The 18,018-nt window shown below is 44.2% G+C and overlaps 1 protein-coding gene across 5 annotated transcripts in view; it reads right to left on the bottom strand.

Annotated features, from left to right (window-relative positions):
• Slc10a7 (solute carrier family 10 member 7) overlaps nt 1–18,018 on the bottom strand; it is a 229,367-nt gene that overhangs the window by 191,977 nt on the left and 19,372 nt on the right. For 3 of the 5 annotated variants that reach the window (XR_003837409.1, XM_021170488.1, XM_029480652.1), the window contains exons 3-4: nt 16,273–16,409; nt 10,374–10,449 (exon numbers count right to left, since the gene is read on the bottom strand). Coding sequence is in view for 4 of the 5 variants with exons in the window: in XM_021170488.1 (XP_021026147.1) it covers nt 10,374–10,449; nt 16,273–16,409 (213 nt within the window). In the remaining variant the exon portion in view is untranslated. Of the gene's footprint in view, nt 1–10,373; nt 10,450–16,272; nt 16,410–18,018 lie in introns of those variants that run through there. The other 2 variants (XM_021170490.1, XM_029480653.1) reach the window with 2 other exon arrangements.

Raw genomic sequence — 18,018 nt, 5'->3', positions numbered from 1 at the left:
TCTCTCTCTCTCTTTGTTTTGTTTTGGTTTTTCGAGACAGGGTTTCTCTGTATAGCCCTGGCTGTCCTGGAACTTACTTTGTAGACCAGGCTGGCCTCAAACTCAGAAATCCTCCTGCCTCCTCCTCCTGAGTGATGAGATTAAAGGCGTGCGCCACCACGCCCGGCTCATTATGAATATTCTTATGTTGCTTTAAGGGATGCAAAGAAAGGTCTCTGCAAAGAACACTCACCAGATGGCATCTAAATAAATACAAAAATAAGAAAAAACTGTCTGATTAAGGACGAGCACAGCAGGCTCTTTGGTGAACTGAAGTAACCCTGATTCTAACAGCATTGGTCTAGACTTGGAGGGGGCATTCCTTGACTAACAGGCCTGCCTGTCAACTAGAAATGAGGGAATGAGGAGATTGCTGTTGGAAGCACAGGCAGGCTAAGGAGGCTCAACATAAACTCAAAAGGACCATGTTCTCCAAGTGGCCAACACCACAGGAAGTGCCTGTACGTGACATAAAGCTGAGACTCCCCAGCAGGAACCAATGTTGGAAGTCTATGCAGAGGATCACAGCAGCTAACTCACGCATGGGACTGGACAGCAGCTTGCCCTGCAGTAGTGTGGTTCCAAGCTGTGGTTCACAAAATGAGTTTAGTGAGCTAAGTTAGCTTGATCCTTCCCAGCATGCAAGGGAGGGAAGGAAGGAAATAAGAGAGAAAGGAAGATGGAATAAAGGGGCAAGGGAGCTACACAGAACGGCTATATTTTGGGAAACTCAGCTTCTACAAGTGGGAAATATTTAAAAATAAAAATCACTAAATTCTAAATATAGTATACAAGTTCAATATCTTGGCACTTGATTCAACCCAGCTCAGGGAGCCCTCCTGATATACTAAGGCCATTGGTTTGCATCCAAGCGCTCTTGACCATGAGTGCTCTTGGAAATCTCACGACACTCTATGACAGGGTGTTCTCATTAGGTACTTAAAGATACAACTCGGTACCTTCGGAAAGCAAGTAAGTTTAAAAGACTGTACAAAGATCAAGCAGGACTCCACAGTTTCTGTGGTCATAATAAGCAGCCAATGCCAAACCCCTTCGTGTGAAGATGCAGCTAGAATTAAATGCCTGTTTAGGAGGCCTACAAATCCACACCACAATGAACCAAAGCATAAACATCCACAGTTAAGGATCGAGGCTAGCTAGGGGTAGGGTCAAAAGAGAAAGAGCTGACTGCTGAACTTAAACTTCGTCATATTTCCATAAACCCAGGAAGTCGGCAAAATACTGAGAAAAAGTCCATTTTTCCAAAGTAACAACTTCATAACTACATGCAAATGCAGGAACCAAAAACTTTTCAAAATGTGCATGCCCAGAATCTGAACATAAAGGTAAAGATAATCAAACTATCATAAGACACAATAAGGGCTGGAGAGATGGCTCAGCGGTTAAGAACAACACTGACTATTCTTCCAGAGGTCCTCAGCTCAATTCCCAGGAACCACATGGTGGCTCACAACCACCTGTAATGGAATCCAATGCCCTCTTCTGATATGTCTGAAGACAGCTACAGTATACTCATATACATAAAATAAATAAATATATCTTTAAACGAAAGACATAATAAATTGATCATTACTTATAAGACTGTTAAAAGAATAGTTTTAAGTACTGTTATTTAGACTAGCATTTCCCCAAATCAGCAAGGGATCCAAGATTCCACTTAGACAGGAGCCTGGTGTTGGAAATGGTCACTAACCACAGTGAACATGATTCATGCAGACACTGTGATGGAAAAGAGGATTAGACTAGGAGCAAATGTTTATGCTGAGAGGGAGAAGGCACCTGTGGGCTTCAGCTTGTTCACAGGGCAGTGCCAGGATGCCTTCCTAGGTGCTGAGTCTGAGGAAAACACCATGTGTGTTTATTCAATCTTTCTGGTTCCAAATTCTAAAAACAATATTCCAAGGAGTAATTTGGTTCCTATGACCTTTTGTTCTCTGAAGATATTATCTTGGATAGCTGATATAAATACTCCAGGTTACACATACACACACACACACACACACACACACACATTATTAACATGCTAACTAATAAACTGCAGTTATCCATCCTGTAAGTTTATTTAAAACACTAATCATCTTAATATTTACCCACTGTCTATTGCTTATTAAACTGAAGCTCTTATAAAGGCACCACAAAAAGGAAGACACATCAAGCACTCAGTACATGCTTTTCAAGAGAGCAACTAGATGCGCACATTTAGAAGAATGAAGCCATTTCTGTTTGGTTTTGACCCTAGGACAAGGGCTAAGATGCATGTTATACACCAAAGCAGACTTGGCCTCCAGGTCTTCCCAACATCCCTAGGTCCCTACCTGCCATACCCTGTCCCCAACCCTGAACATTTCAGCCCAGGGGCTGGGTTGCCCTTCTCCCATTGGCTCTTAAGTATAACAGGCGTACATTTTGGTCCCCCTCTCCTTCTCCTTCTCTTCTCACTCTCTGCTTTCTCTCTCTTCCCCCTTTCCTCTCTTCCTTCCCTTAGCAACTTCCTTGACCTCTTTCCCTGGGGCCAGTGAACTCGGTGCCTCAGAGCAGCATCCCAGTAAACCTCCCTTTTGAACTGGCTCACTTCACTGGAGAAATAACTAATCAATTCCAGAAGTAATAGAGCTGGGCATGCAATGCAGCGAGTACTGAGACACTGGAACCATGAGTTCAATGCCAGCTGAACTACAGAATGAATCCCAAGCCAGTAGAAACACAGCAAGACCTGGTCTGCAAGAGGAGGAGGGAGGGCATCCTCCAGCCAGGTTCCGACTGGAGAACAATACTGGTTCTTTCTTAACTGATCCCTCACACTTTGCATGCATTCCAATGTGCAGACCAGTCAGGCCCAAGTGAGCCATCTGTGAAATGCTTATGTAATTACTATTGTTCCCTGAAAGGCTAAGGCAAGGGTCAGAGAGGTCTGGAACTTCGGGGAACCTGCAGATAGTGAAGGTAAACAAAGGAGTGCAAAGCATGCTTGACTCCAGGGCAAGGGCAACCCAGTGCTCAAGCACCGCTGGAATTCGCCAGGGCAGGAAAAAAACACATTACCACACCTTAAGCTGGACCTGCTTACTCTTCACCCAAGAGCCGAGCAGTCGATAAGAGCTCTACACTAAGGTGCAGGTCACATGCTTGAGCTCTGGAGAGCAGGATTGACTCTGAAGCAGGAACCTGGCCTGGCTGATGCTCTTTTCAAGTTCAGGTCTCAGGAATCCACTCCCCTTGAGGTGGGAAAAGGGCTAAACATGAAAAAGTGAAGTAATAACACCAAAGAGCAAATTCAGAGAACAGTATCAGGGAACCAGAAGTAAGATGTAAGGGGATGGCCATGGTATCAAAGGCTGAAGCCACGTAAGACAGAACTGATTCTTGGAGGCTGGACACCATTTTGTCCACTGAATTCTTCTGCCTGCTCGGGAGAATGGAAGATAGACTGAAAGGCATTGGAGTTAAGTGAGAAAAGCCTGAGGTAGATTAAAAACCTTGAGAAAGTATATTTTGAAAGACCCACAATGTGAGGACTCCCTCACGTTCTGACTCAGGAGAGGCAACAACCCCAAAATCACCCACAAGAAACGATCTTGCTGCAACTGCAAGAGGATTTTTATTCGAGAGCGTTCTCGGGCCCATGGTCATACACCACGCAGGGGTAGAGGACCATGGCGCCCCGAGTAGCTGAGTAAGGGGGTATTTAAAGGAAGAAACCACAATTCATGGAGGTGGGGAGGGTGTTGTTGGAAAATACCAAAAATACCAGTTAAGAGTCACAAGGAAGTATAAAGTCACAAGTGTCAGGTTATCTCTCAAGACAGTTTCTAAGAGCCCCTAACAATCTAAGAGCCCCTAAAGATAGCACATTTGCATTGCAGGTTCCAGTAATGGTCAGGGTGCCATTCTTTGAATTGAACCCAGGAAGAGGGTAGGTGGAGGAATGTCGCTATCTGTTTTATGACCAGTACCTGGAGCACTAAGCCACAAAGGCTACACTCCCAAGCCTGGGCCCAAAAGCCTCGAATTTTGTTTTTACTTTGCTATACTTTTTTAATACTTCTTCAATTTAACCACATTTACAACGGCTTACATTGGAACCAGTCAGCTCTTTCTGGTGCTCCTAAGAATCCAACCAGGGCCGGGCGGTGTGCTAAAGCTAAAGGCGAGGAGGGCAGAGTATAGACAGAAAGCCTTGTGCTGCTACATACGACTGCTGTCCTGTCATCCAAGGGAAATGTGTGCCCCACTAAAATGAGTGCAAGAGGTGGCCTGCACACAGCTGAGGGCTTGCACACAGGGGCAGACTGCACACAGCTGCAGGCATACAGAGTTGGCAGCTTGTAAGAAGGTGCAACACTTATCTCATTTCTTCCCACATGCCATTAGCCCACTACCCACTGAACCAAGCATAGGCTGCCCCACTGATAGGAGAAAGTAAGGGATGGATGGTACACTGCTTGCTAAGGGCAGTGACTGACAGATAGGCTTCCCTCTCCTCCAAGTCCTCCCTGAGTGGATCAGATTTGCTCCGACTGCCTTTATAAATGTTTCAAAGAACGTTAGCTTCATAGAGCACTGGATTAGCAAAGGCGACTCCCCACTGATAATGCAAAATAACCCTGATAAGCCAGGGACTGAATTCTCCCTCTCCACTTGGACTGCGATGATCTTGACTTTTCACCTCTAGCAAAAAGCTCTGAGCTACACGTACAAAGCTGGTAATGAGGGCTTCATTTGCTTTCCAAGCAGTGAGAAAACCTTTTTATAATACACTCAGGTAGTCATGACCTTCACCTATGACTTAAGAGTTCACCAGACGTAATAAAGATCTTTGCTCAGGGGACACCTCTTAAATCTCCTTTACAAAGATCTGGACACCAGCCCCATTGATGAAACTATACACACACTTCTATACTCCAAATCAAAATGTTTCTTTAAAGTGTATTTGGAATTCATATGTCTATTATCAAAGGAGTCTAAAATCCTTCTACCTCATAAACACTATATAATTAAAAACCTCAATTATGTTTCTATTTGAAAACAAGCATGCTAACGGAATCCTTTATTAGGCAAGACAACAACCTAATGCCTCCAACTAGAAACACAACCCAGTTTCCCAAGCAGAACTCAATCTGTGTGTATTTGGGACTTTTCTACATTAAGGTAAGAAAACAATAATTTAGTAAAAAGAGTCCCTCTAAAATGATTTCACTCTTCTATTTTTGCATAGTTTCTAACAGAAGCCAGAGGTCTGAGTCTTCTCAAGGGCAAATAGACTGAAGGGCAGACAGAACACAAGCCCTGCACACAAGCAAACAGGATGCTGCCTTAGCAGTGAACAGAGAAACGAGGTCTAGCCTCCTCTCCCTTTTGGAGAAATGAGGTCCAGCCTCCTCTCCCTTTTGGAGAAATGAGGTCCAGCCTCCTCTCCCGTTTTCTGGCTAGTGGGTCATAAAACCAGATTACCCACTGACTCTCTCTTCTTTCCCAAAAATCTTCATGTGACAGGTCATCCTACTCCATGCTTGGGGACAAAGAGGCAAAGACCTTACAGGGACACCAGAGCAAGTATGACCAGCAGACCGTCTTATGCCCGCAGTGCACTGGTCATAACCATGCCATCCACTTGGGTCCTCTACTGCTACAAACTTCAGGCTCTGCATACAGAAGCATGCAGCCTCCGGAGCTTTTTTGGTCCCATTTCGGAAGCTTCTCCCATGCCAGGTAAAACTTCAGTTAAACAAGTCTGCTCTGTCTTTTTTCTCATTAATCCATCCTCTGTTACAGGCTTGGAAGAAGATGGCTTCCTCTGTGACAAAAGTTTATCTATTTTCCTTATTCCTTATGGTAAAAATGAGAAAAGTCTTAGGTGAAATGGCCACGTAGCTAGCCTTACACACCACATCCTATTTCTGAAGGTGGACATAGGCACAGAGGTGCCGTTACACTTTGAAATGCATGCACAGGTTTATATACCACTTGCAGACAAAACAGAATTCATTCTGTGAAAGACAAAGAGAATAGCAAGGTCCATCCGCAGACACTGGAAACCAAAAGGCGGGGTAGACTAAGGCCAAAAAAATTTAAGCTCACTACTGTAATAACCCAGGCAGTACTCATGCAACTGATACACACAATTTATCTTGGGGAGATGGGGGAGGAATGATAAGCCAATCTAAGCAGCCTGCCTACAAGAGTCCTTTAAAGGTGGAGGGGCCTGCTGCAGTGATTCTGATACCAAGCACAGCGTTAAATACAGGTAAGGGTTAGCACTGTCAAACAGGGTCTGAAGCGTCTTCCTCTGGTCCTGACCTTATCCAGTGGGATTCCTGCTGTCTTTTCTGTCTTCACTCTGCTATTTTCTTTTCCCTTCATCCCTCTGAAGGCAGAGTGCTTGCCTCCATTTCTCTCTCACCTCTGCAGCTTCACCCAGCAGTTAGGACCCACATGCTCCAGTTTTAGAGATGCCTTTGAGTGAATTCTCCTTTGCTAAGCTTCCAAGAGAATACTGAGGCACTAGTAGGGAGTATCTCTTCTCGAATGCTGCCCTCGATAGTGTTTGGCTCTGAATTAACATTAGCATAGATGAGAGAGAGATGTCTTTATAACCACGCTGTAAAAAACTAATAACTCCAAACATAAGGCAGTAATTTTCCAATCTTTTAAAAAATAAATTTCTTCTATAGAAAGGATTCCCATGACAGTTACTGTAAGTTGTACATAACTTAGATTTGAATATGAAGATTCTCTTGGCAAGACCCATAGATTTTAAGCCTTTGAAAGGCTTTTTTGGGGGGTAGAGTAAAACTTCTTATCCCAGAACCTTACATTTAAAACAGAAATCTAACTAAATAAATGTACATGCTTTTCAGCAACTATATTATAAACTGTATAAACTATGTTGTTTTATTATCTCATGCTTTGCAATAAAATTACCTCTGTAAACCTTTTTTGCTTTTTCTACTATTTAAAAAAATAAGCTACAATTGCATGTGTTCGCTCACACAGACATACACACACACACAGACATGCATGCATGAACCACTTTCACCATAAGTTAGTTGTACAATATCAACAATATATCACAATTTTGCAGTTTGGAGGAAATGCACTTCAAATACTAAAATAAATAAATAACAGTTATAAAACAGTTACGGAACCGCGTTGCCAGCATTTACATTAAGACGACTGACAACGTAAATGTCACAAAGTTAAACTGTTAGCCAACCCCACCCCTGAAGAGCATTTTCAAGCATGTGTACGATGAGCCCAGGAAACAGCTCAGAGGGGGGAGGTGCTCTCCTTTAAGCCTGGTGACCTGAGTTTGATCCCCAGAACGAACAGACCCCCACAAGTTGTCCTCTGACCTTCAAATGCACCCTGGAGCACATGCGCTGTGGCCCTCCTTCTCCCTTCCTTCTTCACACCCTCCCCCTCTCACTTTCTTAAATTCCTACATAAGAATATACTACACTTTTCCTGTAAAGCCCACCCTCTATGATCTCTGAATTTCATTCTCCAGTCTGCAAGACAAGAACCCAAAACCCAGAGTATAGTCACAATAGCTAAGGTGGACCAATTAGCCAGAGTTCAGAAAGAACTAGGGTAAGTTTATTCAGGAGTAAGCCTCCGAGACAATTACATCAGGCGAATGAAAGTGACTTTCAAATGGAAATATTAGAATGGCAAAGTTTTCAAACTGACAAGATCAAGTGATGATAAGGTTGCAAACATAGGTTTAAGCATCAAATGACACAGCTGCTTCGGAAGTTACTGTGCGAAGTTCTTCCAACAGTTAAACATCCATTTGTGACACAGAGAGAACTGTCCACTTCAGAAACTATGAGCAGGAGATTCAACTCCGTAAAGATGCTTCTTCCGTGGTCCAAAGGCAATGAAACATCAAAGGATCCAGCTTTCCCACTAATACATTTTCCTCAAGAGAACTAGCAGTGCATGAAAACTCACCCCCCCTCCAAACTAGAAACTGTCCATATGTCAATGGACAGGTGGGTGGATCAACAATCTGCACCTCTGCAAAACACCACTCAGCAACAGAACAAAACAGAACAAAAAAACAAAAGCAAACTAGCCAAAGGATGGATGAACACAAAATAGATTAAGTTGCAAAATAATTACAATGAGTAAAAAAAGCCAGGAAAAAAAAAAAAAAAAAAAACCTAAAAAATAAAAAGCAAAAGCAGAAAGCAATACTGTAGGATTCTAGTATATAAAACTCCAGGATATGCAAACTAGTCTAAAGTGACAGAAACAGACCCAAGGTTGCTGCATCTTGAGAGGGGTGCTAGAAAGGGTAAGAGGAGAGGGTGTCCAGGAACGCAGGAAACTTTTCAGGGTGCTATGGTTTCAGTACGTTTCCCCACAGCAGACAGTGGCATGTCTGCAGTCCCAGCTGTTGGGCAGGCTAAGGCAGGAGGCTCGCTGGAGCTGAGGGCCAGGCTGAGTAACCCAGCAAGATCCCCACAGAACAAAAGGGAGACCAGTGCCTCCCTCACTGGAAACTGAACCTCTAACCCAGCAGTTCTCAATATGTGCATCTTGGCCACTGAGGGTCAAACGACCCTTTGACACGGGTCACCTAAGACTACTGGAAAATGCAGATACTTACATTACAACTCATACAGTAGCATTTTACGGTTGGTGTCACCACAACATGAGAAACTTATAGAGGTTGCAGCATTAGGAAGTTTGAGAACCACTTCTCTAGAGTAAGCACACTGTGGGGTGCAGCCTCTGTGGGGACTTAAGCCTGGGAGATCCACCCTCAAAGATGAATTAACTAAATGAAAAGGGGCTCATGGCCATGACGTCCTTCTGCTCTTTCTCACCAGTTCTCTCTTCCCCTTCAGCCTTCACCAAGGGATGGGACAGCAAGAAAACCCTCACCAGATGCAGACCATTCAACCTAGACTTCTCTACCTCCCAGGCTGCAGATATAAATCTCTGCTCTTCATAATTACCCAGTTCCAGTGTTCTGTTCAAACAACATGGAATGGACACAGGAGGTAATGAGTGTGCTCACTGTGTTGAGAGTAGTCATTCCTCTTAAGGGAACTGCATTCAGAACAAGGAGATAGACAATACCTTGAAGAGAATTAACACTGGCTCTAGATTAGATACATCAAACTGTGTGACAAACGAAATACTCGGCATAAAGAAACTGCTTTAGTTGGCTTGCTTTCTCCATTTTATTCCTACTCCAAGAAGCTAAACATGACTGGGAGAAACTATGTGCCCATGACACTTGTCTTGCCTTTAAATGATGGTTTTACAGACACAGATGGGGGGAGGGGGAGGAGAGAGAGAGAGAGATGTGATAAATTATATACAGATAAATAATAGATAAATAGATGATAGCTAGACAGATAATATTGATTGATATATGATAAGAGGTAGATATGTAATACATAAAGATATAATTAGATGGTAGGTAGTAGATAGAGATATAGTAGATAGATTGATAACTGCTACATAGATGGTAGATTGATAAATAGAATATAGGTAAGTGTATAGATGACAGACTGATGGGTGAGATAATTGATAGATATATGACAGATGATAGATATGTGTATGGTTTATCACATGCAATGAGTTTAACATAGTTATTTTTCAAAAGAATAGAGCAGGCATGCAGTAAAGTATTTTTAGAACCAGTAAGAGGATAACCACTCGAACAGGAAGGAACCCTAGGAATGATGTGGGATATCCTATTACCATCCCCTCTTCCCTGAGACCACTTTCTTCACAGATGAGCATGGAAGAAGACCAGGTGGAAAGGAAGGGTCCTCAGCCTGACGTCATCGTGCCTTTCAACCAAGGGGTACCTGCAACAGTGGCAGGCAGACAGCTTCCATCTGGATTTTAACACAGACTTTTGCCACAGTTGGGTAACTGCTTTGATCTCATCCTAGAAATGTGGATTTCTTTTTCATATCACCTATATTTGCTACTAAACATACTGAATCTTGCCCACCAGTAATTGAATTTATTATTTTTCTTTTTTTAAGGAACTAAGAAGTGGCTACAGGCTTGAGTCTGTGAGTCTGGTATGAAAGGTTCCTTCCTTTGGACTGTGCTTCCTTCATCCCCAGCTTCCTACTGACAGGAAGGTCACCATAGCTACTTCATTCTTCTCCCTTGCTCTTCCCTCTGAAGACCTAGTTCCACTCATCACCAATTTGAGCACCAACCTAATCCCCATCAACAGCCACACCGCTCATAAACGGCTCACAGGAGTTGTCTACAATGATTCTTTCACATCCAAAGCACAGCACACACGATTAAATACGGTTATCCCCGTGACTCACCTCATTTCCACCAACTGCCTTGGTTAAAATCACGGCAGAAGACACAGGGGGTGGCATGCAACCTACTGTCTGCAGACTGAAAAATAAAAGAAAATCCAATTGTAAGTAGCTCCTCCTTTCCAGATGTAAATAATTCCCACGAGTCAGTCCTAAAGAGCAGAGCTGAGCAAAGTAACAGTGCTTACTGACACACTCTCCGCCTTGCGCTTAGACACCATGGGACTTGACATGGGCCCTGAAATCTCATTACAGTCTACAGGCTTAGATGGTTTTCTTAAGTTGTTTACACGGTGAGGGACTGGGATTTAGTGTAGTTGGCAGAATACTTGGTAAATATACAGAACACCCTGGGTTTTATCCTTAGCACCACATACAATAAGGCAGTGGTGGCGCACACCTTTAATCCCAGCACTAGGGAAGCAAAGGTAGGCAGATTCTCTGGGTTTGAGGACAGCCTGGTCTACAGAGTGAGTTTCAGGACAGCCAGGGCTACACAGAGAAAACCTGTCTCAAAAAAACACAATTAATAATTAATAATAATAAAAAATAAAAATAAGACCTGCCTATAATCCATCCCATTAAAACACACATACACTAAACTTTAATTATGGAGTTCAAAAAGCCACTACGTTACGTTAAGTAGAGTCACTGAATGATAAGTAAAATAGATAACATAATCTTGGGTTACTGTCATAGACATCTCCAGGAACTGGTACAGTGACACACACCTGTGGTCTCAGCTAATCAAACACACGGCAAGAAGGAACAGGAGTTCAAAGACAACCGAGGCAACACAATGCTCTGTCTCCAAAGAAAATCTCTGTGCTCTCTCGTAAGTCTCTTGGTCAAACGTAAGCCTGGAGGTGACCTCTAAAGCCCAAGAGTGCTTGATAAAAGTGCGATTTTACAGTTGCCTTTCATCTCAACAACACTGGCGTGCTGTAAGGTTACCCTGACCGCCTCCAACCACACTCCATGCTGAATTCTTTTTTATCCTATGTATGTGAGTACACTGCCGCTGTCTTCAGACACACCAGAAGAGGGCATCAGACCCCATTACAGATGGTTGTGAGCCACCATGGGGTTGCTGGGAATTGAACTCAGGACCTCTGGAAGAACAGTCGGTGCTCTTAACCACTAAGCCATCTCTTCAGCCCCTCCAGGGTGAATTCTAATATCCACTTTAAATTTGTTCTTATTAAATTATGTCCATATGCTCACGGTCAAGATAGTAAACATATTTTCTCAGTTGGTATAGGAAACACACTGCACACCCGGTAAACAGAACTATGGGCCGCAAGTCTGAGAACTAAAACCGAAAAACATTCCTCAGCGCAGCCTAACTAAGAGGAAGTTCACAGAGGACCCAGTGGACACGACACAGGCAGCAGAGGCCCAGGTGTCTGAGGCCAGCCTGGGCAACACAGTGAGACCTGTCCTCAAGATAAAATAAGAACAAGGGGGTCTGGGAAGATTTGTCTTGTTTGATTAGTTGGCTGGGTTTTTTGAGACTGGCCTTCAATATAAATGTTTCTGCTAGGATGGGAGGGCATCCTGAAACCTGAAGGCCCAGGAACCACACAGCTAGGTGGGGCAGTGTCCCAAGGGAAAGGCAACCTGAGGCATGGGAGCACCACACAGCTCTGAGAGGAGAGGATGCCTCCTCAGGAGAGGTGTTGCAGCTCCGCGGGAGGGTATCCCCCTCTGGGCTGAGGGACTGGGGCACTTGCTCGCCTCTTCACTTCTTCTCTTCAGTTTCTTTTCTTTTGACTTCTTCTGACAAGAGTCACACCAAGCAGAAAATCTCATGAAAGAGATTTATTGGAGGCTCCAGGGTATGGAGGAACAAATCCAGGGATGACTGCCCTCTGCTCCCAGGAGCAGACCTCTGGGACCTGGACAAAGGTGCTGGGACCTGGACAAAGGAACGGTGCTTATAAAGGATTTCTGAGGGGCAGAGCTTCTTAGGGCGGAGATTTCCAGAGTGAGGACTGATGGGACTTCAAGTCCTGATCATGGGAAGCTGAGGTACTGGTGGGGTTTCCCACTCAGGGATTGATGGCTTTTTTCACCTCCTTTCCCCTGCATCAGACCCATGGGTTAGGGTGAGAAGTCCTTCTCGGGGGCAGCCTGCTTTTCCTGGGATACCATCTCTGTAGAGCTGCTGGGGGTAGGGGAAGCTGAAGAGGAGTTGCTGCCACTGTGATCAGCTCCTATAGGACACCCTCCTGCTGCAGTGTTTCACAAAAGCTGTAGGCTGAGGTAGGAAAGGTGTCACTGTGGATAGCTCCTGAGGAGCAGCTTCCACGGAAGCAAGAAAGGTGGTGTATCCCCTTGAACGGCTCCTGCAGGTCCTGTGACAGCTGCAGGCTGAGGTGTTGTGGTGCTGCCATTTTGAGAGGAGCCGCCATTTTGACAGCTCCTGAGGAACATTTTTCTGCCAAAGCCATAGGTTGGGGCGGGAAGGAGGGATCTGCCACCACTTTGATGGCTTTTGTGGGCCAGAAGTTTTGTGGTGTGCAGCTCAGGGACTACACTGAACTTACTATGTAACCCAAGATAACCTAAAATTCCCAATCCTCCTGCCTTAGCCTCCGTAGTATTATGCTAGCAAAACATTACAAGTAGTTTTTTGGGTGGTGGTGGTGGTGGTGGTGGTGGTGGTGGTGGTGTATCAAAACAGGATTTATTTGTGTAACCGTGGCTGTCCTGGAACTAGCTCTGTAGATCAAAACTTGAACTCCCAGAGATCTATCTGTCTCTGCCTCCTGAATATTAGGATTACAGGTGTGTACCACCACTGCCTGGCATATGCCTTATTATTAATGATAACCCCTGAGCTAGACTATAGAGCTCCAGAATTCATGCATTCTGTTTCTAGGAAGTCAGTTTCTCTCTGACTGTGTCATGGGAGCGAGTTTCCACCTCATGATCTACTTGGAAATGTGGAGTAGTTTGTGACTCCATGTGCTGCTTATAAAGAAGCTCAGTCTCGCACGCTACTGCGTGCTTCTACCGCCACTCTGCTCCTCACTTCTAGTCTCCTGTAATTCTGAGGTAGACTTTGTACTCCCTCAAGCTAACTGAACTGACTCATTTTTATTGTCAACTTCACACAAACTAAAGTCACCTTGGAAAAAGGAACCTCAATGGAGGAATTGGCCTATAGCATTGTCTGTGGGGCATCTTCTTGATTACTAATTGATGTAGAAGAACCTAGCCCATCATGGGCAGCACCATCCCTAGGCAAGTGGGCCTGCATTGAATAGGAAAGGTTAAGTCAGAGAGCAGGCCAGTAAGCACATTCCTCTAACGCCTCTGCTTCAGTTCCTGCCTCCAGGTCCCTGACTTGAGCTGCCGCTTTGACTTCCCTCAGTAACCAACTGTTACCTGAAAGTACAGGATCAAACAAACCCTTTCCTCACCAAGTTGCTACTGGTCGTGGTGTTTATCACAGCAACAGAAGAAATCAGAACACAAAGACACCAGAGTTTCTACTTAAAGCCAGGATGCTAAGGAGGAACAAAGGGATGTAAGAAGAGATTTACCTAAATGATGGGCAGCAAGTTTGAGCTCGTTTACCACCCTAGGGTGGGCGTGATGGGACCACCTGCTCTACCTAGCACACGCATGACAAATGCTCCTCTCCTCATACAATATCCTCATGCCATGGAATGCTCTGTTCTGATGACCACCATTGATTCTTAATTCTCTCTGTTTAGCTCTCTCCCTTGAGTTCTCAGCTACAGCTTCAAGTCCAAAATTCTCCAGGTCTACTGAGCTGATCCTAAAGAAACTATGTCTCTCACTAATGCCTCATTTTGGAGCCCTCTATTCTAAACATACACAGATGCTGTTGAGTTTTAATATGTATTATCATTTACCATAGATAGATAAATAGATAGATAGATAGGCAGATACACAGAAGCACACATAAATAGCATATATATGTTGTATGTATTCAACTAGATTGGAAGTTTCCTAAAAAGAAATAAAACAACATCTTTTCACTTCTTCCATGCCCCATGGACAGCAGATGCTCACTACTTCCAGATTCTCAGGACACAGAAGTACATCACTGCTCTGAAATGACATCGTTTTGTCATGTGACATTTTACCTCTCCTAGTGGAAGTGCACTCCTAATCTCCCTCTCTACTCCTGACTCAGTTAATAAAGTTGCCTTGACCCTGCCGCTCAGTCCTGAAGTCTAATCTCCTGGAGACTGCTACAACCCCAAGACAGAGGTCTTAAAAACTTATATTCGGTCCTTCCACATACATTTCTCTGCGGAACTCCCACATTCCACTAGCCTCCACACTAGTTCCCAGTTTCAGCTCCCCTACCATCCATAGCACAGCCAGAAGATTTCCATACAAACAAGTCTCACAGCACAAGCTCCTTCCGTCCAGGCCTGCAGCTCCCAGGATAAAGTCTCCACATTGCACTAAGGCTGGGAAGACTGCACATCCAGCCCCCCGTGTGCCCGACACCTCCACATCTCATTGTCCTTCCAGCACAGAAGCAGGACCGGCCAACTGGGGTGCTTTGCTGGACTCACCTGTGACACTGCACACTTGTTTCTGCCTGGCTGCTTCCTTTACAGAGAACATTCTCCCTGAGAACTCTGGGGAGAAACCACTCCTCAGCAGCCTGCCACCCAACCCCCATGCTGCACTTTACCTCCCGGCAGCACTCATTTCTACTCTGTCCATCCTGACTGAGTCTCCCTACTGGGCCACTACACTTTTGCTTGCTATTCTTTCTCCAACATCTAGAATAATCCCTGGCACACAGTAGGGTTAAACAGGCCATGGGTAGAAAAATTTGATGCAGCAAACATCATTAAGTGGTTAAAGTATGTCCTCATTTTATACAGAGAAAAGCGGGTCTAAATTATGAGATAATTTTGCTAGCCACACATATGCCAGCGGTAGGATCAGAGGGTAACCTCTGAGCTCTGTGGTTCGTGTTTTAAGAAGCTAGAACACGATGCCAAAGTGAGGTTAGTTTTAAACTATTTTAATTAATGTTTCAATTGCTAAATTCTTTTTTTTTTTTTTTTTTTTTNCCTGGCTGTCCTGGAACTCACTCTGTAGACCAGGCTGGCCTCGAACTCAGAAATCCGCCTGCCTCTGCCTCCCGAGTGCTGGGATTAAAGGCATGTGCCACCACGCCCAGCGCTAAATTCTTTTTATTAAACATGGTAACAATTTTTAGGAAAGAAAAGATTGTCATATATCTGTTAAATTACCTATATCTACATAAATCAACCAAAACAAGTAAAAACCTAAGTCTCTGTCCCACATATATACTTTTATTATGCATTTTAAACGTAGACATTACATGTGCATGCTTTAAAAGATACAGACAACCACAATAAGGCACCAGTTAACAGCCTATATTCCCATGCAGACATCTTCCAATGTTCCACTTTTGTGAGGGGGTTGGGGTGCACGTGTCTGCACGTGCCCAGAGACCATAGGAGGATATTAGGTCTAATACTCTCTCAGTCTCCACATGATTCCCTCAGGCAGCGTCTCTCACTGACCCTGGAACTGAGCCTGCTGACCCTCCTGCCTCTGCCTCCTCCAACCTCGGGATTACAGGCATCACTCTTCACCACTGAGCCATCTCCCTAGATCCTCTGCCACTCATTTAAATGCCCAGAAAGTGTCCATCCTGGTACCTTTAAAATTACCCCCGAAGTCTACTTTAAGATTCTGTTAAACAAGCCTCTCCTGAATCTCTGACAAAACACTATTGTTTTAACAGACAATGTTTAAAAAGTGGTCTCCTTTCCCGATAACATACAAGACCTTTCATTTATAGTTGCCATAGAAACAATGTCACTAGAGCTGCCCCATTTAAAAAAGTTCCCGTCAAAAGGTTTAAACATACCCTTTTAAAAGCCACTCGTTGATGGATGTGACTGATAAAAGCTGAAGAAAGAGCCATATTGCTGCTGGGAAGAAGGCAAGTGTGAAGATTTGGATGAAAAGATGCAGTTTCAGGTGCACCAGTGCGCTGGTCAGCTCCTGCAAGGGGGAGGAAGCAAAGGCTGAGATCAGAACACGCTGCGAAGGGAGCGTGTGCAAAGCTACGCCACACATGTGAGCGTTCACTGCTGAACTGTTCCAATCTTAGCTCTTTACAGGCACGTGTATAACAGACGGGCTGGGCTATAAGGAAAAGCATGACGATGATAACAAGATAGCTTTATATAAAATGTCCGAGCTATCTCATTTCCTTCAAATATATAACATGCTCTGACCTATACATTCCTGGTCATTCCGGTCAGTAAAGCATAAGCTAACTAGCATTACAGTGGAATAGAACCAAAGTCTGTTGATGCCATAAATAGAATATATGTCTATTACATTAAAAAATTCAGAAACTTCATAAGACTTAGCACATTTTAGCCAAGTATACTAATCTCTAGTCATTGTATGAAATTTATCAGACTTTCATTTGAGATGTCACCAAATCCACAAACAATAATTTCTAAAAAATACTCTCTCCAATAACAGTTTATATTCCAAGGAGTTCCTCCCCTGCTGAGCACTAACTGCAATTCTTTTTTCTTTTGGTTTGGTTTTTTGGTTTTTTTGTGTTTTTTTGGGGGGGGGGTTGTTTTTTGTTTTTTTGGGTTTTTTTTTTTTTTGGTTTTTTGAGACAGGGTTTCTCTGTATAGCCCTGGCTGTCCTGGAACTCACTTTGTAGACCAGACTGGCCTCGAACTCAGAAATCTGCCTACCTCTGCCTCCCAAGTAGTGGGATTAAAGGCGTGTGCCACCACGCCCAGCTCTGGCTGCAATTCTTTGTCAACATTTTTTTTGTGTGTGTGTGAAATAGCCAATGCCTGGAGCTAAGCTAAATGCATGCTATCTCATCCAATTTCCACAACAGCCCTGTGAGGTGAGCATTGCCCCTACTCAAAGCTGAGGGGACTGAAACAGAACAAAGTGAAGAGCAGACCAAGGCCACTCCTAGTGCACTACTCATCAATTCTAGGTTTGCTTCTACCATGGCAGCACAAGCTGCCCCACAAGGCTAAGAGATGCACATTCAAGCCTGGGCAATTTCATAGACAGAAAGGCAGGCAAGGTTGCAGGCGTCGCTCACTCGGAGGAGGACTTGCCTGACATGCACACGCCCTAAGTCTGATTCCCAGAACCACATAAACCAGGAATGATGATGGCACACACCTGGAATCTCAATACTTGGCAAGTTGAGGCAGAAGGACCGAAAGTCCCATGTCATCCTCAGCTACACAGTGACACGGAGGCTGACCTGGGCTATATGAGACACTGTCACAAAACTAAACCAAACCAAACCAAACAGAATAGAAGAAAAAACACATGGTGAACTTGTTATGAGTCTCACAGCCAAAATTCATGGAATAATTAATGCTGCAATTCAAATATGTGTATGCACACACTCACGTGCGAACACGAATATACACATATATATTTATTTACAAATATATGCATTTATATTTATATGTTATTCTGCTGAAACCCAACACATTCAGAAAGTAGGGCCAGAGCTGGGCGTGGTGGCGCACGCCTTTAATCCCAGCACTCGGGAGGCAGAGGCAGGCGGATTTCTGAGTTCGAGGCCAGCCTGGTCTACAAAGTGAGTGCC

This window comes from Mus caroli, chromosome 8 (assembly GCF_900094665.2).
Source record: "Mus caroli chromosome 8, CAROLI_EIJ_v1.1, whole genome shotgun sequence".
Lineage (NCBI taxonomy): Eukaryota > Metazoa > Chordata > Mammalia > Rodentia > Muridae > Mus > Mus caroli.
Note: the sequence above shows the minus strand (reverse complement) of the source record. Positions and strands in the feature narration are given on the sequence as shown.